This window comes from Calonectris borealis, chromosome 2 (genome assembly GCF_964195595.1).
Source record: "Calonectris borealis chromosome 2, bCalBor7.hap1.2, whole genome shotgun sequence".
NCBI lineage: Eukaryota > Metazoa > Chordata > Aves > Procellariiformes > Procellariidae > Calonectris > Calonectris borealis.
The window spans coordinates 18610621-18637797 of record NC_134313.1 but is presented as its reverse complement, the minus strand read 5'-3'; the positions used below and the strand labels follow the sequence as shown (position 1 = coordinate 18637797).

The following is a 27177-nucleotide window of genomic DNA, read 5'->3' as shown; positions in this document are numbered from 1 at the left end:
GAATACTTCTTGTAGGTTTTTTTTAATTGGGAGGAACTTCAGGTCATTATTATAATACAAGGCTGCTGACCTGAAAAACACACACTCTAATTGTTAAATATTACTTTCATCTAACACACACCTGCAAAACACAGCAAATATTTCTGCCACTGACATTTACAGCTGAGTGGTGGCCTCCCTCCATTTATAAATAATTTGGCATTACTCTTAAGTTCACATTAATTGAGTAGCCATACTAAAGTAGAATTTTAATTTATAAGTCTCTGAATTAACATTTTCTAGCTAAACTTAAACGTCTGTAGTGCACATGGTTGGAATGGCATGTAAGAAATCGTAAATGCATAGATTTTTTCAAAATTGTATGTGCATTAAATGATTGAGGAGGAAATAAAGAAGAAAAAAGGATGAATCACTTTATATTCATATTCATTTATATCTATATAAAAGTTTATGTAACTGTATATAACTGTAGCTCCCTCCCTACAAGTGTTATGACTTTTACAATAAGAAAATAGAGTTGAATGGTTTCAACCTAAGAAGTCTTGAAGAAAATGCAGCCATATACTTTTATTGGATGGGCATAAAAAATGTGGCCAGAAATATTTGGGTGGATAAGGATTGTGCTGGTTTTGGCTGGGATAGAGTTAATTTTCTTCATAGTAGCTAGTATGGGGCTATGTTTTGGATTTGTGCTGAAAACAGTGTTGATAATACAGGGATGTTTTCATGACTGCTGAGCAGTGCTTACACAGAGCCAAGGCCTTTTCTGCTTCTCACACCACCCCACCAGTGAGTAGGCTGGGGGTGCACAAGAAGTTGGGAGGGGACACAGCTGGGACAGCTGACCCAAACTGACCAAAGGGATATTCCATACTATATGACGTCATGCTCAGTATATAAAGCTGGGGGAAAAAGAAGGAAGGGGGGACGTACGGAGTGATGGCGTTTGTCTTACCAAGTCACCGTTACGCGTGATGGAGCCCTGCTTTCCTGGAGATGGCTGAACACCTGCCTGCCGATGGGAAGTAGTGAATGAATTCCTTGTTTTGCTTTGCTTGCATGTGCGGCTTTTGCTTTACCTATTAAACTGTCTTTATCTCAACCCATGAGTTTTCTCACTTTTACCCTTCCGGTTCTCTCTCCCATCCCACCAGGGGGGAGTGAGCGAGCAGCTGCGTGGTGCTTAGTTGCCAGCTAGGGTTAAACCACGACAGGATTCAAGTTCAAATGTAAGACCTGAGTTCAAATCTTATGCTAATTTTGGTTAATTTAAAAACCTTACCATAACTTTACTAATTTTTCTGCTTCATTAAGAAATTTCAAAACTGTTAAAATTACATACCTGCATACATTATCTGGATGTTCTAATGGTAACTTAAATAACCGGGATTTTTTGTTTGTTTTTTGCCGCCCTATTTATATGTTAAAAAATATTAAGCATCTTTTAAATTAAATATTTCTGTATTAATTAATGTAAAAATTATAAGATATCTACTTGGTTCTGATGTAAGCAGTGAGGCCAAAATAAAATAAACATACCTGTGCATGCTGGTTATCTAGTAGCCTTTGGTTTATTTTGTTTTGATTGTGTTTTGTTTTAAGAACATAATACTTATTTTTATTTGCAACAATTTTTTTTTCTTCCTGCTGCTTGATTTCATCTTACATTGGTTGTTTAGGTCTGCTTATGCCTTAGGTATAATTAACCCCTGTTTGGAAGTGCCTATGTCTGACAACTAATGACAGAAATCCTAACCTACTGCTCAGATGGCTAAAGTTAGATGAGATAAAACCCAGTCTGAATCATAGTTGTTTCTTAGAAATATATATTTCCATAATCCTTCTCATTTTAATAACTACATGACAGAATATGGTAGAAAAACTTTTTTTTTTAATCAAACATGATTGGCATGGTACTTCTTGTTCCTTTGGTTTCCGAGAGGCAAGTTTAATTAAATGGAGTATTCTGAAAAATTAGACAATTATTTAATCCCTTTTATGGATATCTTATTGCATTTAGATGGTATGTGCTAAAAGACACTCACCCTGACCATCATCAGCTTTAAATACGTAGTTGGCTAAGCATCTGGAAATATATATTTTGGGCAATACAGTAATAAAATCTATGAACAAATCTATGAACAAAGTAAATGCTATTGAATTTATAAGGTGAAATCGCTCTATAAAACTCTGGAAGGTTCTAGTATCTTATTTTTCCCTTTGTTGTTTATTTGTTTAATGCAAAAATCCTCTTCACATGTAATTGCTGTGATTATCATTTTGCAGGAGATGTTACATACCACACAAGATTAGAGTCATTTAACGTGTAAATCTCATGTACAAAATGTAGTGTGTAGCCAGTGTATTAAATTAAGCTTCTGGGTGTAATGTTTATCATGTTTAGATCACAGCTCAAGTTATGAAGATACTGAGGAAGAAAACAGCATTTACAAAAGATGTAATTGATGAATATTTAACACTAAGAATATAATAAAAATACACATTGAGGCAACATCTGGTTTGCAGTTTCAATATCTTTTTTAACTATATGTGGTCAGAAAAATATATGTTTTAAGAAACAGATTATGGAAAGACCTCAGGTTGCGTAATTTGTAACTTTTTAGAAGTGGAATTGGTTTAGATATGTACTTTCTAAGAGATGCTTAATATAAGCTTACCTGATACTGCACTATCACAGACAGATAAACTTCAATAATATGAGGAACTATAAGTTCAGAAATAACAAATAAGTTACATGATTACATACCTTAAGAACATCTCCTTGGGCTAAATGAAATGTTCTGGCAGAAATATTGATTCCTTTCCCTGCTTGTACCTGAATGCTATAAATACATTCATGGTTGTTTTCATAGTTCAGAGGATAATTGGGGGACAATAAGATTCCTTCATTATTTGTCGTGGAGGCTCCACATTCAGCTGCAAGTAAAAAAAAATGTTAAGGTATATTTTAATAGAAAACATAAATATTTTTAGTAATGGTGATAATGGGAATGTTAATGCAACCGAGTTCAACATTATTAACATTTAATGATATCTAAAATCTAGTTCTAAATATATGTTCATGACAGTGATTGAAGGCTACAAGAATATTTCTAAATTGCTGCAATACTTTAATAAAAATATGTTAAATAGTATGGAGAGTTATAATCATATTAATGGCACATTCCATAATTACAATGTTTTAAAGGATCTTGAATTTTGTTTTGGAGGAAATATACTTGTTTTTACTTCTCCAACACACAAATGCATAAAGACTTGCAAATTAAATTAAAGTAAAAGTACTCTAGAAGTTTATATGTGTATATATTTATATATACATGCAAGTGTATAAATATACATACATGCAAATACACACATTTTCACACAGATTAATGAAAAAAGATAATTTTTCTCTAATATCAATTTACCAAAATGAATCACATAGTCAATGGTATAAATTACAGTAGAAAAAGCGTTATGCTATATCTACCAGCTAAACAATAGAAGAAAAATAATTTCATTAATAAACAAGTAGAAAAATAGTAACTCCCAGGGGGAAAAAAAAAAAAAAGGAAGGAAAAAGGAATGAAATGGGTTTAAGATTAAGAGTTAAAAATAAAAATTAGAAAGTCTTTCCAAGTAATACTGTTATTATTTCAAAAAAGAAACCTTATAAATGAGGACTTTGGTAATTAAGCTTAATCACAAAAAAAACCCAAACATAAAAACTTGTGGTAATGCTACATTTGGCACTAATAACTAACTTTCACTTACTATCATATTTTGGAGTACTTAGATAATTTTAATTAAGACATTTTTAGCATTGAGGTACCTGGTATTTTAAATTAACACTGATAAACTATTACAATTCTTTCCTTCCTTTTTTATTTAGTCTTGATATGCAGTCATTATAGTGCAAGGACAAAGCATTTCCTCTCTTTTTAACAAATTTAGATGAATTTTAAATTTAACTGTAATACTAAATTTTCTGGGTTTATGTATGTTTTCAGGATCACTTCAATATTCTTGCCATTTATTTTACCCAGTAACATGAGAATGCACCCCAGTTATTTTAACTTGGGAAATTAATTGGTTTATAATTTCACAGAATAAGAAATTGTATTGTGCAAAACTATGTTGTACTTCTAATGGTTTGAAAAGATGTTTAAGCAATCTAGGTATCTATTTTAAGAGCTATTATTGTTTATTAGCGCTATTATAGTTCCCTCACTAGACTTGTTTGAGTGAAATCCAAGATATTAAAATATATATTTTGTACATGAAATTTATATATTACATAACAAAAAAACATTGATTAACTATTCTTTCTGTATGCAGCTAAAACAAATTTTGTGCAGAAAGCCAAATCAGGCACAGATCAAAGAAGAATTGCTTGATGACTGTTTAATTCAACAGCGATACAGAACAAGTACCCAAATAAATCTGGTGTCATCACTTTGTCTTAGAACAGCTGGATACATGTAATCTAGGCAGAAGTGGAAAACCACCTAGGCCACATGATCATGTCTATCCTTTTATTTTATTCTCAAATAAATGGGTATTTGCTACTCTGAAGATGCATAGGTCAGTTTGAATTACAACACATAGGAGAGTAAGATGATGAATAATTTCAAGTTTGTGGGGTATCCTTTCCCATTTCAGAGAGATAGAAAAGTCAAAAGGCACAAAGTATTTATGGTATTAAATTGATCCAACAACTCTGTTTTTGTCAGAACTGTAATTCAAAGCAATTTTTTTTAAATCTGAACGCAGCAGTGAGCCAACTGTTAGGACACTTAACTAATATTTAAGAATCACACTATGTTTTCTGTTAAAAATAAGGCAATTGTTCATGTCATAATATTTATCTATCTGATTGTACTTTTCTTAATATAGAGGGAGAATGTTGTGTGCCAGGTTGTGGATGCCCCATCACCGGAAGTGTTCGAGGTCAGGTTGGATGGAGCTTTGAGCAACCTCATCTAGTGAAAGATGTCCCTGCCCGTGGCAGAGGGGTGGAATAGATTATCTTCAAAGGTCCCTTCCAACCCAAACCATTCTGTGATTCTATGTATGATCTCAACCCTTGTGATAGCAGGCAAGAAAGCAAGTTTAGTAACAGCAGTCTTGAAAACCAAAGTGTAAAATAACTTCTCCCATAGCATTCAGTTATATCATTACAGTTCCACAGAAGCACACACTGCAGCCTACAACAGTAGCTTCCTTTCTACACTTCTCAGAGGGATTCTCACAAAACCAACAGTTAGTCCCTTGCTTCTCTACTTGCCTCCTGTCAGTGCAAATTATGACTTTAAAGAAAACAAACCACAAAACACCAAACATACACACAAAAACCAGCAGTATAATTCTGAGTAAGTACAGAATCAAACGGAAGATGGGCAATTAATATTATAAGACTTTCCAAACTGTACCATAAATAGATCTGCCAATCTCCACTTCTATTTGTAAACACAAACAGACAGCTATGTTGCTTAAAATTACACGGAACTTCAGGTAACCTATGGTTGCCTTCTATTCTTTGATGTTAATACTCTAGCATAAATCAAAAAAGACCATAATACTTCCACCTGCAGGTAAGTGCTGAGTAAAAAAGTGTCGGGGGAAAAAATGTTAACTGGGTTCTTAAGTTTAAAATAAATACAAATACGAAACACATGTAATTTGTTTAAAGTGTTTGGAAAAGAATTTTAACAGGCATTACAGTGAGTGACAGAAAAAAGACACTGAAGAGGTAAACCAGACAAAATTAAGGGAAAATGTGTAAAGAAGGAAATATAGAAGAGAGAAAAGAAGAGACAAAACATTATTTCAGAAGTAAAGGAAAAATCACAGAGGAACAGAAAGTCTGTGACCATCCTTTAAAAACATACTTAGAGCTGTTAGAAACGTAACTTAGAGCTGTTACCAGAAATTACAAACATTTCTGCACTTCCTTAATGTTTCATTTTAGTAACATTCCCTATTTCACAAAGATGGAATTCAGATTGTTTTAGTTACAAAGTTTGTTTTTTTTTTTTAAAATCCACTTATTTCAGCTCAAGCTTAGAACCTACTCTACACACTTTGCTTGTAGGAAAAAAAAAAGAAATAGGGAAAATATTCCAACATCCAGCTATGTTTCCACAAAAACTTTAATTCAGCCTTATATAAAGTACAATGATGTAACATTAAGATTGAAGTAAATCACTGTTTCTGGACTTTACCAGAAATATAGCATCTAGTATTAGAAAGGAAAATAAACAAAAACTCAAAGGAAAATAATGAAAGGAAAATACTGATATAATGAGTTATTTATAAGAAATGACTGTTATGCTTTTGGTTATGAGTGTGTGTTCATTGCACATTTCCACAATTAAAAAGATGAGTTTAAACTACTGTTTATTGGTATATTTAAATTCTGTAATCGTGTAAAATGCCATTGTTGTTCTAACCTACGAATGAAATGCATCTGTTTGGGTAATTCAACCATTTGAAACCAATTCTTCAATGAATGGTTTTTTCTTTTAAAATATCCTGTATTAGGAGAATTTTGCAAGGTTTCTCACAATTCAGCTGGTGAAACACTCACCATAAATAATTATCAAAGAAATAAATGTGACATGCTGCTACAGATTGAAATTCAGCCATTGTTTTCTTCAAGACAATCCCTTGGAATCAAAAGATAAGAGCTACAAATAGCAGTTTTGTATTTTGAAAAGATCTCTTGATTAGGAGACTAAGTGCATTGCAGAAGCTTGACTGGGCAGGTAAGTGGAAGCATTCTAAGGATTTTATCTTTAACCAACAGTGGTAGTAGACTGCAAATCAACAGCATTAGTATTAACAAGGTAAAATGTATTAACAAATACATATTCTATATCAGGAGAATTTAAACAACCAATGTGCACAATTTGCCTTTAAACTAACTATAACCTTCTCATAAAAGAAAAAACAAACAAACAAGCAAACAAACAAAAAACCCCACAAAACATGAAAATCCAAAATCAAAACAAAACACAAAATAACCTGAGAACTGTTGGAACTTAGCAAAAATTTCCACGCAGTGAATAGAAACAGTTAAAACTTTATGTAAAATATTCGAACACATAAGAAATGTTAAGAAAGTGCTTATCACATTATAATGCCATTATACTAACAGATGGTGAGCCTTCAATGGCTGTATTTTGCTTTGTTCAGGATATCCTGTCCTTGAAGAAAATAATAGAAACACAACATATTTTAAAAAGACAGGAGAAATATTTAAAGGAATGAATTTACTTCTGACAAACAAAAGAAAGATTAGGATTAATTTGTTCTGAGAGGAATCAGTGAGACATTTACAAGTGAATATTACAGTCCTCAAGCTGAGCATTCATGCTGCCAAAATATTCCACATATTAAAAGAAAACTCAATTAAAACCAGCAAAAGAACACCTTTTCAAACCCAAAATGTTAAAACCAACCTTTACCTTAAATTTTGTTTATGCACAGAAATGGATAAAGCTATGCAGCACAACTCTAATGGCAATATGGAATAAGATGTGCAGAGGATAGCTAATGGCTCTCCTGCTAATTAAGGGACCTTGCAATTACTGCAGACATATCTGTGGTAGAACCTTCACTTCATTGGCTACATAACTGTGTTTCAGTTCAACATTTAATTTATTTTTTCTCTCATACAATATAACCTTTTAGACATTTCTATTTTTCACTCGCCAGGTATTTGCCGAAAAGCACCTTAACTCAAGCTTGGCAAAGAAGCTAAGTCGGTAAACAGGAAAAAAACTATCAACTTAGCAAAAATCTTTACCAGCAAAGATCCATATACAATATTATCTGAAAAGTATGCAATAAACATGACATAAATGAGTGGATTTGCCTGTAGGTTTTTTATGTTTGTTTGTCTGCTTTTCATAATTGTAAGGGGTATAATTCCTTGGAAGTCTGTATGACCAGAACATCAGGGACTCTGACCTTAGCTGTTTAGGACATACCGAGAAAAATGGACAGAAAATGTTATAGGGAGAAATATAAGTGGAAGTAGCATATAAGCACAAGAAAACAAGATTTTAAAGTCAGTGTCTTCCAGCTAAGGTTTAGCAGACTGGAAAGAAATTGTACAGCCCTGAGAAAGCCAGGAAAAGGCCCTACACAGTTGGGAAGCTATGAAGAGACTAGATTATCTTCTTTACATAGACATAGAAACAATTATGGGTTAAAAATTCTGACATGACAGTTATAATGAAAGGTAATGAAATTTGGCTATCGGGCAGCCTTATAAGGGAAGGAAGAAAAAGGAAAAGGAAAGAAAAAAAGAAAATGGAAGAGGCAGGGGAGAGAAAAAAAGAAATGAGAAATCCTGGCATAAAAGAGACGACTTGCTACATTTCACTAGAAATAGATGTAATTCCAAGAAAGCAGTGTGTGTGCTGAATATGGATATTGCATTTGGTTATTATTTGAATAAAGTATGAAAAGAAAGCATGAAACTAAGGAATGACAGTATTCTTACAGATCTTTAATCATCTTCATTCCATTTTTGATTATCGGAAAAGTTTAATTTTATCTATTATTTCATTATTTTCCCTTTAAAGCAACAATTGCTCTTGTTTGTTCTTGTCTATAACACAGTTACAGGGAAATTCAAGCTGGCTTCTTGTAAGCTAACTATGGCATTGAAAATTATAAAGAGCACTAGGCAGAGACATCTGAACTCTAAATGCATCAGAACCAGTTCAGAGGCACTACAACCCTATGAAAAGTACTGCATATTCACAAACTTAAGATGATACCTGTGCTCTGTAACACAAGCTGGAGACATGCCCCTAATATAGTGTTGAAAATGTTGATTACTTAGGACTATCCAAAGCTTAGATGTATTGAAAAGGAACATTCATTTAGATACCAAAAAACCAGCCAATAAAAACCAAACCAAATCAAAACAGAACAATGACAGTATGTTAATATTATTTGTTAGTTAACTAAAACTAACATACATATGCTGGAAACAGAAGTGATACAATTCACAATACAATACCCCAAAATGAGCTGAATCATATAGTGGACTCTTTTAACTATATTGAGAATACATACATTTACTATAAAGGTAACTTTAGGATATTAGGAATGAGATACAGATATATAAACAAGACATATACACGTATTTGTGTGAACCCCTACCAACCACGTAATTAGTGAATGTGGATATTTGTAGTTATCATGTTCATCAGGATTTACAAATAGTAGTATTAATTCTGTAACAGTTTATCAACTTTGAAGCTATTAGTCATTTAACAGAACTAGCTAAATAAACAGAAATATAGAAAATATTTCTGCATTTGTAGAAACTACTTGTTATAAAAATCATTCCAGCAAAACATCAAGCCCTATGGAATTCAGATAATGCCATAATTTGAGCAGTCCAGCTTTAAAAATTCAGTAACAATATTTGTTTGCCATTTGAACATTATTTTTTCATCTATTAAGTCTTAATTCTAAAATTTCATTTATTAAGTCTTAATTTCAAATTCAGTTTTAAAAAATAATATCTTCATAAATTGAATAATAATAATATGAATTAATATATACCATTTATTTATCCAACTTCTGAGTAAGGAGAGGAAAGACAGCTTCAGATTTACTGGCAAATTACTCAGTTTAGCATTTATTATGATTGGGCTACTCTGTTTCAGGACTCAGCACACTAGCGTTCTGTGTATCCAGAAAGGGATGCTTGATAAATGTTCTGGCAAGAATTCCGAATAATCTTGTTATCCACCTAAATCTACAATTGCTTTTTTAATTTCTTTATATCATTGACCTATTTCTACAATTTAATTAATGTTGAAGGGAAAATTATTTATTTCTAACAGTTTTACTTTTTTAAAGTATTATTTTCAGCTGAATGGCCCTTTTTCTTGCATTAATGGAAAAGAGAATTGAATCTCTTGAGCTAGTTTACTTTTGCCATTTATTATAGGAAAACACTTCCATCATGTCTCTTTTTATATTAAAATGTGTACAAGCTCATTTATCTTTCTTCCTAGCCCTCCTACTAGTTCTATAGTATTTTTATGGAGGGATTTGGAAATATTTCAGGTGAAACTGCAAGTTATTGCAAGCAGTCTCTGTCCCCAGTCTTCTATATAAATTACCATATCATATTTTTATTTACCATATCATATTTATTATGATTCTTAAATCAATTTCTTAGGTTAATGCCATTAATTTAGAATTCCTGAGAATTATAATTGCAATAAGTCGTCTTTTTTTTTTTCTTCCCCTCATAGTATTTATCAACTTTACATTTATTTTATCATACAGTTTATCTATTCATTCATCTAGCTTATTATGTCTCTCAGGTTCTTCAAAGTTTTCTTCTGGTTGTAACCATTCTAATCAACTGCTATCATAAGAGTTCACTTTCAGATCAGTAATGAATCATAGAATCATAGAATCATTAAGGTTGGAAAAGACCTCTAAGATCATCGTGTCCAACCGTCAACCCAACACACCATGCCCACTACACCATGTCCCTAAGCGCCTCATCTACACGTCTTTTAAATACTTCCAGGGATGGTGACTCAACCACTTCCCTGGGCAGCCTGTTCCAAGGCCTGACCACTCTTTCGGTAAAGAAATTTCTCCTAATGTCCAATCTAAACCTCCCTTGGCGCAACTTGAGGCCATTTCCTCTTTTCCCATCGCTAGTTACTTGGGAGAAGAGACCAACACCCACCTCGCTACAACCTCCTTTCAGGTAGTTGTAGAGCGCAATGAGGTCTCCCCTCAGCCGCCTCTTCTCCAGGCTAAACAACCCCAGTTCCCTCAGCCGCTCCTCATAAGACTTGTGCTCCAGGTCCTTCACCAGCTTCGTTGCCCTCCTCTGGACACGCTCCAGCACCTCCATGTCCTTCTTGTAGTGAGGGGCCCAAAACTGAACACAGTATTTGAGGTGCGGCCTCACCAGTGCCGAGTACAGGGGCACGATCACCTCCCTACTCCTGCTGGCCACACTATTTCTAATACAGGCCAGGATGCCGTTGGCCTTCTTGGCCACCTGGGCACACTGCCGGCTCATGTTCAGCTGGCTGTCAATCAGCACCCCCAGGTCCTTTTCCTCCAGGCAGCTTTCCAGCCACTCTTCCCCAAGCCTGTAACGTTGCCTGGGGTTGTTGTGGCCGAAGTGCAGGACCCAGCACTTGGCCTTGTTGAACCTCATACAGTTGGCCTCGGCCCATCGATCCAGCCTGTCCAGGTCCCTCTGCAGAGCCTTCCTACCCTCCAGCAGATCAACATTCCCGCCCAGCTTGGTGTCGTCTGCAAACTTACTGAGGGAGCACTCGATCCCTCGTCCAGATCGTTGATAAAGATATTGAACAGGACCGGCCCCAGCACTGAGCCCTGGGGAACATCGCTCGTGACCGGCCGCCAACTGGATTTAACTCCGTTCACCACAACTCTCTGGGCTCGGCCGTCCAGCCAGTTTTTTACCCAGCGAAGAGTGCTCCTGTCTAGGCCGTGAGCCGCCAGCTTCTCTAGGAGAATGCTGTAGGAGACAGTGTCAAAGGCTTTACTGAAGTCCAAGTAGACCACATCCACAGCCTTTCTCTCATCCACCAGGCGGGTCCCCTGGTCATAGAAGGAGATCGGGTTGGTCAAGCAGGACCTGCCTTCCATGAACCCATGCTGGCTGGGCCTGATCCCCTGGTTGTCCCGCACATGGCTTGTGAGCACCCTCAAAACGAACCGCTCCATGATCTTCCCCGGCACCGAGGTCAGGTTGACCGGCCTGTAGTTCCCTGGATTCTCCTTCCAGCCCTTCTTATAGATGGGCGTCACATTGGTGAGCCTCCAGTCGTCCGGGACTTCCCCAGTTAACCAGGACTGCTGGTATATGATGGAGAGCGGCTCCGCAAGCTCCTCCGCCAGCTCCCTCAGTACCCTCGGGTGGATCCCATCTGGCCCCATAGACTTGTGAACGTCCAGGTGGCGTAGCAGGTCATTAACTTCTTCCTCTTCGATTATGGGGGGTTTATCCTGCTCGTCGTCCTTGTCTTCCAGCTCAGGGGGCTGAGTACTCTGACGATAACTGCTCTGACTATTAAAGACTGAGGCAAAGAAGGCGTTGAGTACCTCAGCCTTATCCTCATCCTTTGTGGCAACGTTCCCCCCTGTATCCAATAAAGGGTGGAGATTCTTCTTGGCTCTCCTTTTGTCATTAATATACTTGTAAAAGCATTTTTTGTTGTCTCTCAGGACAGTGGCCAGGTTGAGTTCTAGTCGGGCTTTTGCCTTTCTAATTTCCTCTCTGCACGACCTAACGAGATCCCTGTACTCTTCTTGAGTTGCCTGCCCCTTCTTCCAAAGGTGATAAACTCTCCTTTTTTTCTTGAATCCCAGCCAGAGCTCCCCATTCAGCCAGGCCGGTCGCCTTCCCCGCCCGTTCTTCTTGCGGCACATGGGGACAGCCCGCTCCTGCGCCTTTAAGGCTTCAATGTATTAAATGTATTAATGTATTAAAGCAAGATAGAACTAATACAAAATTTGAAACATTAATTTAATTATATGATCAAGTTTTAGCTTGCATGTTCTTCATTTTGCTAACAAACTTTCTTCTTACAGATTTTTTTACACTAATGACAAATTCATAGAATCTCACGTGGAAGTTTCTTAAGTTTTATTGAAAAAAATTTAATTAGTTCTTCTTTATCCACTAATTCTCTGTAATTTTCATGAAAAATCTAAATTATTATTTTTCTTTACATGACTAGAGCATTGGGTGAATGTTGATATGAAATTCTGACGAATAAAGAAGAGCTTTTAGCTGATGGGCTAACCCTTTGCTATGTCTGCCAGGGGTAAAAGAGGGAGATGAGAAGAGTGATAATTTACCTAGAGTTTTGACCAGTTAAAAAATGTCCCAGCTATGTACATGTGATGTTTTCCTAATATACAAATGAATATACAGAAGAGCACAACGTGTTATTTCCTCAGTTTGCAAAGGAAATAAAACCATACTGGGAATAAGTTAGAGAGTAATAATACAAACTGAGAATTTTCAAATGTTGACAGTATGGTTAGTAGTTTGGGCCTTTAGTTGGCCGTTATTATATGCATGGCATAATGATGAAATAGGTATAAAAACTAGTATCAGAAATACAGACAGTATTGTTTGTTATTGTCTGTACTTGAAGATATTACAGAGAGAATAATTACTAACTCTTAAATATTCTCACTCTACTGGAAAACTATTGCAGGTATGCCTTTCCAAGAATCTCTGCACCATGTCAAGCAGACCTATCTCACATTTGGCAAATATGCCTTCTGTTGCTGGTCTTATTCTTTTGATTCAGTATGTGGCACCAGAAATACAGCAAAGACAGTAGAAGACCATCCAGTGATGACTCATTGAGAATCTGAAATGTCTAGTTCATAGACTAGGTATATTGCTATAGCTACCATATTTTTGTTTATTTTCTGTCTGTAAATTAAAGGTTACAACACATTTAAGTCACATTTACATTAAACTTCTGGTAAAATCTGTTAAGTTTCATTCTAAACAAAATCAATGAGCTATGAATCTTGTCAAATTTTCAGGAAAAGAAAATAACAGATATATATATATAACCAAAATAGAGAATGAATGCATAAACCTATAAACATGTATTACCAAAATGAGGATTATTTTATTTAACTGCATGGCAAATTTCAAGCAATCTAAGGGATCTGATAACCCAAATCATACTGAATTTTAAGCACTAAAAAAATTAGTGTAAAATACTGTTAATCTATTAAATTCAGTCTCTTCCTGTTTAAGGAATTTTCACAAGATATTTATGATTTCATTGTTTTTTCAAATTTTGAATTTAGCCAAGTTCAGGATTACTAGTAGTCCAACATACTGTAAAGTCCATTTGCAGCCAATGAATGACATATGAACACCACCAGAAAAATTAATTCTTATTGGTCCTAACCTCTGTGCTTCTTAGGGTCTTAAGCATCAGGGCCATGTGAATAGGAACCAGTCATAGACAACACCAGTTGTTCTGACACCCTATTTATTCCCATACTCTTTCTAAAGGCCGCAAACGCTAACTCCCATCACATGACTAGAAGAACTGTGACCATCATGAAGGATTTCTTGTCATGTGAATGGAAGCACTTTTATCGTATGCTAATGAAGCACTTTGGTCACATTACCTGTGTCTACACTGCAAAATGCATCCAATCCTGGAAGAGATGCCTGGCTTGCAGGCTAAATGGTGAAGTATGGTATCCATCTACATTGCTCAGAGCTAAGTCTGTCTAGAGAAGTCCGAGCATGTCTATAACAAATTTTACATGGTTTGGCGTGTCCTCTAGGTTCTATGTGTGCCCTTGTGGTTCAAAAGCATAACTATCATTTTTTCTGTGTTCAGAATATCCAAAATTTTTTAAGAACAGTGCTATATCCAGAATACTAGTGGTTTTTTGTTGCATGAAGTTACACAAATGTGCAAAATGACATGAAGATTGGCATGATTGTATGACAGTGATTGAGGGTACAAAACAGGCTTTGATTATGCATGTCAAGAAAAACCATGTTAGGAGGTCTCCACTGGCAAACAGGACCAAGACTAGTGCAGTCTTACCCATATTGCCTACTGGAAGGGTATTCTGTAGTGAACTATCCTTATACCCAAAAGGTTTTGTTTTAAAGAAAACAGATTGTTTCACATACGAAAAGACCACAGAATGAGTTAAAAATTATGACACTTGTACTATCAAAGGACCAAAACACAGGTGAAAGTAAAGAGCTAAGATATGAAACGATGCATAAGTATTTGTCAGGAACATTTACTAAGACAAAAGAAGAAATATCATGACCCACGGGACTCAAATATACCTATCAAGAGGATACAGGATCAAGGTCACAGGCAAATTCAACTTGGAAGGGGCCTTAGGAGGTCTCTAGTCCAGCCTCCTGCTCAAAGAAGGCTCAACCCTGATGTCAGACCAGGTTTCTCAGGGTTTTAACCAGTTGGATCTTGAAAACCTCCACGGATGGAAACTGCACAACCCCTTTGGGCAATATGTTCCACTACTCAACATTTTTTTTGTGAAAAGGTTTCACTTATTCCCAGTCTGAAACTCTCTTATTTCAATTTATGCCTTTCCCTTTCATCTTTCTGTCATAAAGCACTGTGAAGAATCTTGCTCCATCCTCTTGATGATCTCTTCACAGCTATTGAGAACTGCTATTAGGTTCTCACGAAGCTATCTCTTCTTCAGGCTGAAAAGACATATTTCTCTCACCTTTCATCACTGGATCAGTGCTCCAGCTTCCAATCATCTCGGTGGCCCACCACCAAACTTCTTCCAGTTTATCTGTGTCTTTCTTGTATTGTATTCTTGTATTGACAAGTTGAACACAAATACTATGAACAGTGGTTGGTTCCCAATTGAGGTTGTGTGTAGGTGAAAGTGTATATGGTATCAGAAGCATTAAAGCTCATGAATCACTTTGGCAGAAAATGGCAAACATGAGCAACAGTAACAATATGTAAATTTCTGAATCCAATAAAAGTGGTCAACAGGAATTTCTACTCTCCAGTTGTTTGAATTTCATTATTATGGCATATAAATTAAGCGCAAAATTGACAAATGCTTAATACGTATGAGGCGAAAACGGCTGATTAAGTCATTCTAATGGAGATTATTTTTCCTTTTCAAAGATAAGGAGAAAATACTTTGACTGGAAAATAATTTACTCCTTATATTCCAGCTTTACTCTTTTTTTCCCCCCACAAACACACAAACGTAAACATTATTTTCTATGTCATGAAAACTAAATAGCAATTTTTTTGTTATGCTTCTGTGCAAGTTCTACTTTACTGATAATTCACCAATTCATTTTCAGTATACTAACACCTCCAGAAATTTATTACTAAAATTTAGCCTTTCTTCACAACTATGCATGCATTCATTATTATTCTTATGGTTAAAAATTCATCAACCCCAACACAAAAATAACTTTTATTCATACACTACACTAACTCAGCTTCTAAACCATCTCTTCTCTAGACACATACATAAATGTCGCTTATGCATATGCCAAATTCAGAACTTTTGTTATACCAAGGTAAGCATGAAAATTATGATATGGTAACTAACACTAGATAAAAGCAAGCACATAATCAATTAATAGTTATAATACAATCAGATTCTGAAAGAAACTTGCTTTACTATCATACAATTTAGTATGAAAAAATAAAAGATTTCAAATGCACATTGATACAGATATTTTCATATAAACCTTTCCATATAGCATATACTCCTAAATAAATAAAAAAAAATACGGACACTTAAGTAACTATCCTACTTTTTAGATATTTTGTTGTTGTTGTTTTTAACAGTTCTCAACAGAACTGAAAATGAAGACATTTAGGAAGAACTCAGCTCAGACCACATTAGCCATTAAAAGTTAAGTTTCAAGTCAAAGCTACATATGTAGGCTACCTCTACAGTGAGTGGACAGTGTTAGGAACCATCAGAAAGTGTTTTCTCTCGGTTATCTTAGCTATCATTTTAAAAACAGTACGACTGTTCTGACGATATTCTGAAGATATGGTTCTTTACTCTAACTTAAATAGGAAGTCGACGTTGACTACACTGCTATACATGGACTTAGTTTTATGAAATAAATCTGGTTTAAGTGCTCTAACTACATTTACACAATTTTGTAATACAGGTATCACTTGGAAGCTTGCATTGACAAAAAGGAGTCAATTATTAAGCATGTGAACTGGTAAACGCTGATTTAAATTTATACCCAGTTTTCCTAACCTATTAATCAAAATAAGAAGAGTAAGCATTGTGCCCTTAACTTGAAATGCTTTCAAGTACAGACTATGAAGTCCACTGATAGATCTAATACTAAGTATATTAAGAAAAGATTAAATAAATTTGACTAAGGAGATATGGAGAATATGAAAGTACATTAAAAAGTAAGAGGTGTATTACCATGCTTTTCCATGCTATAAATCTGCAAATCCATGGACAATGACTACACATACAAGCAAATGAAAGCAGCTGACCACGTACCCACACACCTTGGCAGAGGTGCACTCCATACTCGTCGGCCACCACCAAGACAAATAATCTCTGAAGCTCCTTCTAAACGATATCCAGATGAACAGGAGAATGTCAGAATATCTCCCACTCCAAAATTAAATCCTATTCTGTTACCAAATTGTGGGATCCCAGGATCTTCACAAGGTTCAAGATTATACTCTGAAAACAAGAGAGCAAGTCAGCTTGTACGAGTGAGAACAACATGTTTTCTGTCAGTCATATTTGTAATCTTGCAGCCTAGTAATTTCTGTATATTTCCACCTGACTACCAATACAGTTTTCAGATTTAAAAACACAATGAATACATGAATGTTAAATTGGCAATTATACTACATTAAAACATAAGACTAAGGAATACATTCACAACATTTTTAAGATGCATAACACAACATGCTTTATCACTCTTGTAAGAGCCATAAGTGTCCCAGGTACATAAAACAAATTAAAACAATGGCACAGCATAAAAGCCTAAATAATTGACACTTGGGTCTATCTGGAATTTCACTAACTGAAATTAGACTACTTCTTTTCCTTCCCTCGCTTGATAATGTGTCTTACAGTTAACTGCCATCTTTTTTATCATGTAGCAGAAATGTCTCTACAGAGGCACAGAGGTTTGCTTGCTTTGAAATTGTTGTGCTTAGGAAACAACTTATATAATTTTATGATTCAGTATATGTATTCATCAAAATCACTTAGATTTTAAACTTTTTTTTTTTTGTCCTCTTTACATAAAATACTGAAAAAATCTTTTTCAGGAGCCAGGTATTACAGGTATTTCCTTACCAGAGAAAGAAATATTAAATCCTTCATATGATATTGAAAAATCTGAAATAAAGCGCAACTGAGCCCTGAAATTTCCATATAGACCAGCATTGATTGGTGAAGGAAGCTCTGAGCCAGTCAGACGTGCTAACGGCTGTGTGAAACTGCCATTCTCTGTTATTAGTAAGTAGTCATGATGATCCTCCAAATGAAAGCTGTAGAAAGTGAACTGCACTCCTATTAGAAAAAGTAGAATTAGAATTACATATCACACTGTGAACATCAATGTAATTAAGCCAAGGATTAAATTCATGCATTTCATTATGAATCGTGTTTCAGAAAATGAAGATAATTCAATTTTTCTAAAAATTAGTATCTTTCCTGATTTTAATGTTAAAATATCTTTGCAGCAGGTCTTTTGGTTTTGACACTACCTTTCACTTTTGCCTTTAGTTGCAAAATATGAATGCTTGATTTATAGAATTCAAAGACAAATGCTTGCATTTTTATGTAAAATCCAATGATACACTACGTATGTTCAAAATTACAAACTGTTTATGACAAAATGGGAAAGGTAAACCTTATTCTTTACAGTCACCAGTATCTTTGTATAGCAGCAATGAAAGGGAAGGTTATAAAATATATGACGTTATATTCTCATGGCACATACAGTAACAGCAGCACTTCCTCCCAAAAAAAAGGGAGTTGTCTTAATAAGATGTGGCATATGTCAACAGCATGTTTTTTTGCAAACCATCAGATACAAATCACACATCTAGAAAGGAAGATATATCCTGCAACACAATAGCAATAAAAAGACTTAAAGGTCAAGACAGACAATTAAATTACTTTTTCTGCATTTCTGTAACCAAGAGTTAGACCATGATCTTTGGGTAGAATGCGCAGAATAGTCAAAAAAAGAAACAGGAGAAGACATTAGCTAGCTTAAGTGATTACTGAGACCTCTAGTGTAATAGCACTTTCAGTTTTATCATAAAAGTTATAAACCAATGATTCAGGCTCTGTAAAATATATCTAATGATGTAATGCTTAGGAAGACCCATTCATGTGATTGAAGATTAATGTAGTATATGAAGATTAATGATCTTCGGGTACTCCTATGGACAACAGATTTTTAAAAATAGACATAATTTAATCAAAAATCAAACAAAGACTTCCCCTTCCTACTTCCCCACTCCCCCCCAAGAACTTCCCGAACAGGGCAACAAAATCCAAGACTGAAGCTAGATTTACTGTGCTTGACTCACGTGGTCTAAACATAGAAACCTCATGCCCCTTGTGGTGGGTTGACCTTGGCTGGACACCCAGTGCCCACCAAGCCGCTCTATCACTCCCATCCTCAGCAGGGTGGGGAGAGGGGAGAAAATAAGGTGGAAAAAACTTGTGAGTCAAGATAAAGGCAGTTTAATAAAGCAAAAGGAAAGGCTGCATGCGGAAGCAAAGGAAAACAAAAGATTTATTCTCTACTTCCCATCAGCAGGTGATGTCCAGCCACTTCCCAGGAAGTAGGGCTTCAGTATGCATAGCGGTTGCTCAGGAAGACAGATGTCGTAATAACGAATGCCCCCCCCCCTCCTTTCTCTTAGTTTTATTGCTGAGCAGATGTCATATGGTATGTAATATCCCTTTGGTCAGTTCAGGTCAGCTGTCCTGGCTATGTCCCCTCCCAAGATCTTGCCCACCCCCAGCCTACTGGTGAGGGGGGAATGTTGGAGAGACAGTCTTGATGCTGTGTGAGCACTGCTCAGCAGTAGCCAAAACACTGGTGTGTTATCAACACCCTTCTAGCTACCAACACAAAGCACAGCACTATGAGGGCTGCTATGGAGAAAATTAACTCCATCTCAGCCAGACCTCTAGATTGTGCTTCCCTTTAAAGAGTCTGGAGAACTATTCAGCCTTTTCAAGTACATATTGCCTTCTCTTCTTATAGCTCCACACACCCCACCACCCCGACTTACTGTAACTTGCAGATCCAGATAAACACACCCTTAGTAGCACTGATATAGAAATTACAGGATGGGATTGTGTTTTATGCATAGGATAAAACTAGATAATCCAAGAAATCTATTCCGGATTTTGAAAATTCTTAATTTAATAATTATATGAGCAAATCCATTCATCTGCTTTGAGCAGCCTATTTATTCTCCCAGATTGTGTGACAATAAATTGGCAGAAATCACACACTGAATTTTGGAATCAAGGTTACATATCTTTTGAGCTAATGCATATAAATTTAGCTTTGGGATTGATAAACAAATGGTTTGATTTTTTTATGATAGTTTTACATAGGAGACAGTGTTGATCTGACATGAAAAGAGAGCTCTCAAGAGAAAAATGGGATATATACAGAATGAGGCTGAAATTTAGGCCGTATTTGTTGCATTTACTAAACTCCAGATTAATTTTGGCCCTTTTTATGCATGTCTGAATACTGCAACAACAAAATCAGAAATGCCAAAGAAAATTTTATGGTAGTAACCCAAAATAATGGAATTCCTGTGAATGACAGTTGAGCTTCACTGAGTATTGTTCAAACACCAAACTCAAGGTTTAACTCAAGGGAATATTCCAATCAATTTTCCAGATTGCCATGACATTTCTAAGCAAAACTCCAAGGTATATGCCAGCAGTAGCTGTACAATTTAGTTTTCTTCAGAAAATATTCTAATCACATTAATAAATGCTGTGTGACAGATTGTGTCTTCTCCAGAGAAGAATTTTAAAAGATATGTTCAGGTAGCTTCCTTCTCATTCTGCCTCACATGCCCCTTTCTTTATAAGGGGAATATTTAAAATCTGAAATAAGGACAGGAAGACAACACTCTAGTGTCATTTCTCAATATTACAATCCAGACTGTTGGGGGATGGGTAAATTAACTTTTCTATTAGTAAATGGTTTAAAAGATACCATTGATACTCCACAAATTTCACTTCACTATATATTGAATTGCATGCTAACCACAAACAAAATACAATAATTATTGTCATGATAGACACTTCCTTTCCTCTTCATAAATAATACCAATTACTAGACATATTAACTATATTTAAAGTGCGTGTTCCATTCCCTACTGTCCTGGTTTCGGCTGGGATAGGGTTAAATTTCTTCCTAGTGCTGTGTTTTGGATTTAGTATGAGGAGAATGTTGATAACACACTGATGTTTTCAGTTGTTGCTAAGCGCCCTCCTAGTCCAAGGACAGCTCCCATGCCTACTGACTGAGCTAGGTACAAAGATGGGAAGGAACATAATCAGGACAGCCAGCCCAGCTGGCTAATGGGGTATGCCATACCATGTGACCTCATGCTCAGTATATGAAGGGTAGGCGTGATCCAGGAAGTACCGATCGCTACTTGGTTATCGGTCAGCACGGGTGGTGAGCAATTGCATTGTGCATCACTCATTTTGTATATTTTATCATTATCATTATTATTTTCCCTTTTTTTCCCTCTGTTCTATTAAACTGTCTTTATCTCAACCCACGAGTTTTTCTCACTCTTACCCTTCTGATTCTCTCCCCGTCCCACTGGGGGTGGGGGGAGTGAGTGAGCGGCTGCGTGGTATTTGGCTGCCTGCCAGGTTAAACCACGACACCTACTTAACAAATTAAAAAAAAAAATTATATCAAGTTTTAATGGACATTCAAGAATCGTAATGCTGGTCCACAAGAACACAAATGAAAAATCATTCCAGAATTCTAGAAGTTTAGATACACTTGAACAGTAAAATTAAAATACATATATATATTGCTAATTATGTTATTTAAGACAGTATGTACAAACACAGAAACTTTTCTTCTTAGCAATACAACATATCCAGATGTAAAATACAATTCTTAACTAAATATATGCATTTAATTGTCTGCTATTATGTAATAGCAGTATGAAGTTGCAACATAAAGCTGTGTGTTTAAAAAAGTACCCCACGGCATTCTGGAGCTACAAATTATATACATTTTCTTGGCAGTCTGACATTAAACTAATAAATTTTGTCAAAAAAAAAAAGGCTAAAGAAAACATTAATTATTTTCAAAAATCATATCACTAATTAATAGCCAGTAGAAGATACTCTTTGAGATTCTGAAGTTGGAATTTTATTAGACATGAAATAGAGGAGAAAATGAGATTTCCAGGTCAAAGTTTTTATCCCTCACTTCAAAATAACTCATTTATGTGTATGGGATTAATTTTCCCAGAGGGTAACTATCTAAAACTTAGTCACTCAGTCTCCCCTTGGACAACTCCTCTGGGGACTATATAAACCCCATGGACATTAGATGATAGAGATAAATAGGCACCTTCAGAGGATGGTTCATTCCATCTACTTTAGATACTTTTTCAGGGTGAGATGACTCATTTCCTGAAGATATATTCATTTGTCCATTAAATACAGAAGTGGCCTAATGGACTAGCTTACTCAGACATGGAACTTTACTGTTAGAAGTTTAAAGTTAAATTAAGTAAGCCTGTGACTTATTGTCATAGAAGGAGATCTATCTTCCTCATACAGTACTACAGGAAGAGCTTACAGTATTAATACTTTTTTTCCAACAAAGACAAAATATAAGTTAATACAATATTTCCTATTTCCTACTCACAGCAAATCCTCACTCTTCAATTGCTTCCAGCAGATCTTTGAGCAGCATGAATCAAAATGCCCAAGTGTCCTGGTTTCAGCTGGGATAGGGTTAAATTTCTTCCTAGTGCTGTGTTTTGGATTTAGTATGAGGAGAATGTTGATAACACACTGATGTTTTCAGTTGTTGCTAAGTGCCCTCCTAGTCCAAGGACAGCTCCCATGCCTACTGACTGAGCTAGGTACACAAGATGGGAGGGAACATAATCAGGACAGCCAGCCCAGCTGGCTAATGGGGTATTCCATACCATGTGACGTCATGCTCAGTATATGAAGGGTAGGCGTGATCCAGGAAGTACCAATCACTACTTGGTTATCGGTCAGCGCGGGTGGTGAGCAATTGCATTGTGCATCACTCATTTTGTATATTTTATCATTATCATTATTATTTTCCCTTTTTTTCCCCTGTTCTATTAAACTGTCTTTATCTCAACCCACGAGTTTTTCTCACTCTTACCCTTCCGATTCTCTCCCCGTCCCGCTGAGGGGGGTCGGGGGGAGTGAGTGAGCGGCTGCGTGGTATTTGGCTGCCTGCCAGGTTAAACCACGACACCAAGTCAAATTACAACATAGCATTCGTATTTAATATGTTTTTCCTTAATAACATTTCCATAAGATAATATAAAATTTATTGACACAAACAAGAATGTGCTTGTATTGATATATGTATGTGTGTATACATAAGTATCAGTGTATATGTGCTTATAAATGTGGATGTTTATACTATTGCTCTCTTTCCCTGTATATATTATTTTTGTATATTTGTTTTTCTCAGGAGTCTCATATATGGTGTTTTTTTCAATAGCCTCACATAAAATGTAATCATATTGAGAATTTCAGCTTTTATTTATCCCAACTTTTAAGTACTTCTCTAGCTGAGGGTTCAAGAAAAAAGATAAATTACAAAAAATCTACTTAAATTTCTAAAAAAAAAAAAAAGAAATTTCTGAGTACTTTCCTCCATAATCCCATTTTTGATTTAAGAAAAAATGGAAGTGTTAATAAAAAGTCTTTCAAGAATCCTGAAAAATATAGCTTAATCTGGGCTCGTGTTTACTGTAGAATTTACATATTTTTCAGTCATTTATTACTCCATGAAGCTAAATTCCTATCCATCTCCGCTAATTTTCTTCAATGCCCAGATTATAAAGCTTGGGCTGGTTATCCAATGGCTTTTCAGATAGGGTGCAAACTAAATGACTACAAAGCTAACAGTTTTCTTACACTTTCTATCAGTCTTTCTTGCTTGTCCAGAAGAACAGTTATATTCTTCCCACAACCTTTCTCCTTTGCAAAAGATCCACAGTACCCTATTTTTCTGCAACTCTGAAAGCCATGTATCATACCTAGAGGTAACAAGGGCAAATGTAGCATCTGATGTAGGCTCAGTAATTTCAGAATGCTTTTTCACTGTGGATACTTACAAGCAAATTAAATTGACACAATGGCATCATTTCGTAGTAAAAAGAGACTGTGGAATAGCTGGAGCAATAATTTTGAGAGATACACTTCGCCACTTTAACAGTTTAAGGAGTTTTAAATGGGACATCCAGTCAGATTGATTTAACATCTAGATGAGGAACTATCGCACTATTTGTACAAAATAGAACAAGGGGATCACAGATCTGCACAATTCTCTGTGAGGGAAGTCTTGTTTTTATGTTACCCATAACTCTTTCTTAGAGGAATACATCATCAGTACACTTTGTCACATTTTTCATGCCCTCACAGAGAAAACTGATGAAATTCAGAATTAAACTTGCCTTCCTTCTTCTCCCTTTCATTCCCTTTTCTGTATTTTTTCCAGTGTTACAGATGCAATTCTCCTTCTTGTGTTCTTATCACCTCACCCTATTTATACTTAATTTCTCTTATGACACCTATCTCTATTTCTCTCCTTCCCTTAACATTAAATTCTTATGCTTCTCTAGCTCTTTTCACTCATAGTAGAAGAGTACTATGGAGTCACTCCCATATTTAAAATAAAATACCAATAAAAATCTAAAATTTTGACCCATCTCTTCTCATGTAGTTTCACCTGAAAGCAAGTAGGACACGCTATTTTAAGGAAATTTTGCTACTTGGAATTCCCAATTTCCATTTGTGTCCAAAGTATTCTCTAACCTCTCCTGCGTGTCTTATATTTCTTTGAAATAACTCTTACTAAGATCCTTTCTCAGAGAAAAGTTAAAATCAGTATTACATCTTTATCCTGAAATCTGCCTTCAACAAATAACCATGCTTTTCTTAAAAGTCTCCTGTCCCTCAGCTTCTGTGATCAGTCATTGCATAATTCTTTCTTACCTCTCTAAATGTTCTTTTATTGAGCTCCATTATTTATTATTTTTTCCCTCTACATTTATTTCTAAACTATATTATTTATTCAATCCATAAATGCATATTAATCTGCCATTTATATGCTGCCACCCTGAAAATGTGTCTCGGTAAACTGAAACAGTTTCTTATCTTCAAAATAATAAGACTTTTCTTTCTGACATTTCCTTGTCGACAGCGAGTCATAAGGTAAAATTTAACATAATAAGCAATCTTTTAAACAACTCCTCTCTCTTTAACTTAATTCCTTTTTTATGCCATAATATGAATAACATCTTCGCTTAAGTCTTCACTTCAGATTCTTCTGTTGATACCAAGTCTAAATACCAATGACTACTTCCAGCTAATCTCTCTCTAAGATAAGGCATTTCCTCCTCAACACAGAAAAAGTATTCATCCTCTTTCACCTGTACAAATTAATGTGCACACATCCAACTATCTGTTACTTGGACTATAAACTTCTAGGGACTTTCTGTTCTGTGGAAAGCATTAGGGCCTAGTCCACTCCTGGAATTCTAGAAATTACTACAATAAAAATAAACAAAAACAAAACCCAGCAACACAATTCCTAGTTCATTGTGCTAACCTAGATCTATGTGTGTAGCACTGAATACTGGACTTACATACTAAAAACAAAAAAACAGGTGGAAAAAAGAGAAAATAATTTATTTACCTTTTCCATGGGTGACATCTACAGTCCATGTACAATTCAGCGAATTTGGATACAGATCAGGATAACCAGGGGATAAAATTATTCCACTAGGTCCTCTAACATCTCCACCACATAAAGCTAGAAATAGCAAAGAAAACAATAATAAAATAATTAATATAAAACTTACAGATGAGAGAAAATATAAGAAAATAATTTTTTAAAAAATTCTGGCTTTAAAGCAACTTAAAAATAATTGGTCAAATTATTCAGCAATTCCACATATAACTACAGGTCATTTTTACACAATATGAAAAGAAATATAATCAATGAATAATTAACATGCTTTGTAATAGGTACTAAGAAAATTAAAAGCTAATTTCCTTAGCTGTTTTTTTCAAATTTTCTTGAGACTCTGTGAAAGTCACAAGTTCAGCAGGAAGATGAAGGCAGAAGAAGATATGGAGCCAAACAATAACACTTTAGCCAGACGCTAAGGCTGGAGAGTTAAAATGGCACAGAGTGGATCTCGCTACTGAAGAATTACTGACTGAAAATATTATTGCAGGGAACCATGACATGCTTTCTTGTACCTAATTATTGGATATGCATCTATATCTATAATGCAAGTGATAATGACAATTGCCAATATAAGAGTAAGTATTTCTATAGAATCAGTAGGGACTTTGTAAAAGTAATCAGTAATTAAACAATATAAAAATGAAATTACAACTTGAATTAATACAAAACACAAAAATAAAATCTTACAACACTGGCATAAATATCTTCACAATTCACCATTATATTTTAATGGTGAATTTTCCATTCCAGAGCTTTTGAAATACTAAATTAATTGAGTAATTTTTAGTAGTGAAGAGGCTCTTATACCTTAGAATTATCTTTTATCAATAACAGTGATTAAAACTCAGTACCAAGCAAAGTTATTACATCATAGTTCTCTGAATATAGATTATCTCAGAAGGTCATACATTATAAAACAATAGAATATTTCTTTTTTTTTTTTTTTTTTTGCTTCAAGATTAAAAACATCTATTCCTTTTATTTTTCTTAGCCATGCATTACCAAAATTGTTTTGTAGAAATGTTCCAGGATACAAAAAACCAGTAAACTATGTTACTGCCACCAGATTTAAGTCAAATAATATAGACTGTTTTAGGAAAGTTGATTACAGTTCTTAATATGAGCAGCTCTTCCAAACTAATTAACACAAGCTTTCACTTTTCAGCCTTAAGTACTCAACCTCTCAATCAGTGTCCTTTCAGAATTTTTATTGGTATCAACTGTAGTTTCTCTGAGCCCACACCTTAATCTAAGCCAGTATTCAGCACTCCCATTTTTAACAATAAGGTTTTCTCTTTAGCAGATGCTAAAGCTGTTGAAAGGCAGTTTCAGAGATAGGTAAATGGCAGTTACTTGTCTGCAATTCCAATCGATACAACTATCAATCCCTCTTCCCCTTGTCTTATAAGCCATTGCTCACCTATTGGTCATGTCTGTGCTTCCCAGCCTGCTGCCACACCATCAAGAGTGAGGGAAGGAGCCTGTCACAGGCTGGAGGAGCAATACTTCTTTCTGAGAGAGGCTGTCCCCCCTGCACTAGCTGGTTTAACCTGCTCCTACTCTTCCTGTAACTT

The 27177-nt window shown here is 35.4% G+C and overlaps 1 protein-coding gene across 3 annotated transcripts in view; it reads right to left on the bottom strand.

Moving 5' to 3' along the window:
* The window catches only part of CSMD3 (CUB and Sushi multiple domains 3), a 796263-nt gene that overhangs the window by 284733 nt on the left and 484353 nt on the right, over positions 1-27177 (bottom strand). For all 3 annotated transcript variants that reach the window (XM_075141259.1, XM_075141260.1, XM_075141261.1), the window contains 4 exons: positions 25547-25663; positions 17902-18117; positions 17086-17274; positions 2768-2937 (listed from right to left, as the gene is read on the bottom strand). In XM_075141259.1, coding sequence (XP_074997360.1) covers positions 2768-2937; positions 17086-17274; positions 17902-18117; positions 25547-25663 — 692 coding nt within the window. The remainder of the gene's footprint in view (positions 1-2767; positions 2938-17085; positions 17275-17901; positions 18118-25546; positions 25664-27177) is intronic.